At 44.3% G+C, this 1,412-nt stretch overlaps 1 protein-coding gene across 1 annotated transcript in view; it reads left to right on the forward strand.

Moving 5' to 3' along the window:
* The first annotated feature begins 307 nt into the window (after nucleotides 1-307).
* The window catches only part of POU4F1 (POU class 4 homeobox 1), a 3,474-nt gene continuing 2,369 nt past the window's right edge, over nucleotides 308-1,412 (forward strand). The window contains exons 1-2 of the mRNA XM_075590882.1: nucleotides 308-792; nucleotides 1,335-1,412. The exon at nucleotides 1,335-1,412 is cut by the window's right edge and continues 2,369 nt beyond it. Coding sequence (XP_075446997.1) covers nucleotides 670-792; nucleotides 1,335-1,412 — 201 coding nt within the window. The 5' untranslated portion in view covers nucleotides 308-669. The remainder of the gene's footprint in view (nucleotides 793-1,334) is intronic.

Genomic DNA, 1,412 nt, shown 5'->3' on the forward strand with positions numbered 1-1,412 from the left:
TATATATATATATATTTATATATATATATATATAATATATATATATATATTATATATATATATATATATACATACATACATATATACATACATATACACACACACACAGACACACACACACACACACACACACACACACACACACACACACACACACACACACACACACACACACACACACACACACACACACACACACACACACACACACACATGATATGCAGAGTGGTACAGGGCGCATGCCTGATAGCTGTCTCCAGGTGAAACACCTGCACGGTCCTGGTGTCTGCTGGTCACTATATAAGAGCAGCTTCCAGTCACCAGCACCGCCCAGACATCCAATTGAGCAGTAAATGCAACAAGCCAGAGACAGCTGATGTCTGTCAAGCCTGGAGCCTGGAGTCTCGCGATAAAGACCGGCTAGATCGACGAGATCTGGGTCTCAGGTGTAAGAAAGCATCTCATCCCAGTAGTAGAATAGAGCAGACAGATAAGTGAGGCTGAGCGGCTGCAGGGAGGCACACTGTGTGGTCATCAGGACTTCGGGAGCTGCAGCAGCAGCAGCAGCAGCAGCAAGAGAAGGGGCTGCTGCATCTAAACCACGAGCACCAGGACCACTTTATTTTCACACTTCAGGAGTGTTGTTGGATTACATGCAATTCTTTCAAGATGATGTCCATGAACAGCAAGCAGCCTCATTTTGCCATGCACCCGAGTTTACCTGAGCATAAGTACACTTCTCTACACTCCAGCTCAGAAGCAATAAGAAGAGCATGTCTGCCAACTCCACCGGTAAGGGACCAAACCAGCCTCAGGCTTTATATTCTTGCATACAGTATTTTCCCTGTGCCTTTTCTCTTTTCCTTACACTTTCTCCTTCTTTTGTGACTTTTTCCTCCGTGTAACCTCTCTTCTGCTTGTTATATTGCATATGTGTGCCTTAATAAAATGTTAAGAAAAGCGCTGTGGGGCACATTTTGACAAGCCATGCTTAATGTTTTTTTCATGTATGCCTCTGCAGTCATCTGTGCTCCTGTGATCTTTTTGAAAGCATGTTCACCACAGTCCCCAGCTCCATCCACTTTTTCTATTAATTTTTATGACTCGGCCTTAAAAGGGAATTTTCTTTACTTGTTTTGTGCTTTACACAATTCCCCAGCGGAGGAGACCTACAGATGCACGTATTCTGTATCCCTCCCCTCCCACCCCTTCTAGTATTGCCTTCCCCTATACTTTTCTTAATTGTTTTTATTATCACTTATCATTTCTCTATCTTTATTCTGTTATTTGTATACCCTTTGTAACCCGTCTCTCTCATGCATTCCTGGTTGCAGTTGCAGAGTAACATCTTCGCCAGCCTGGATGAGACACTGCTGGCCCGGGCCGAGGCTCTCGCTGCTGTGGACATCGCT

Source organism: Ascaphus truei, chromosome 3 (genome assembly GCF_040206685.1).
Source record: "Ascaphus truei isolate aAscTru1 chromosome 3, aAscTru1.hap1, whole genome shotgun sequence".
Taxonomy (NCBI): Eukaryota; Metazoa; Chordata; class Amphibia; order Anura; family Ascaphidae; genus Ascaphus; species Ascaphus truei.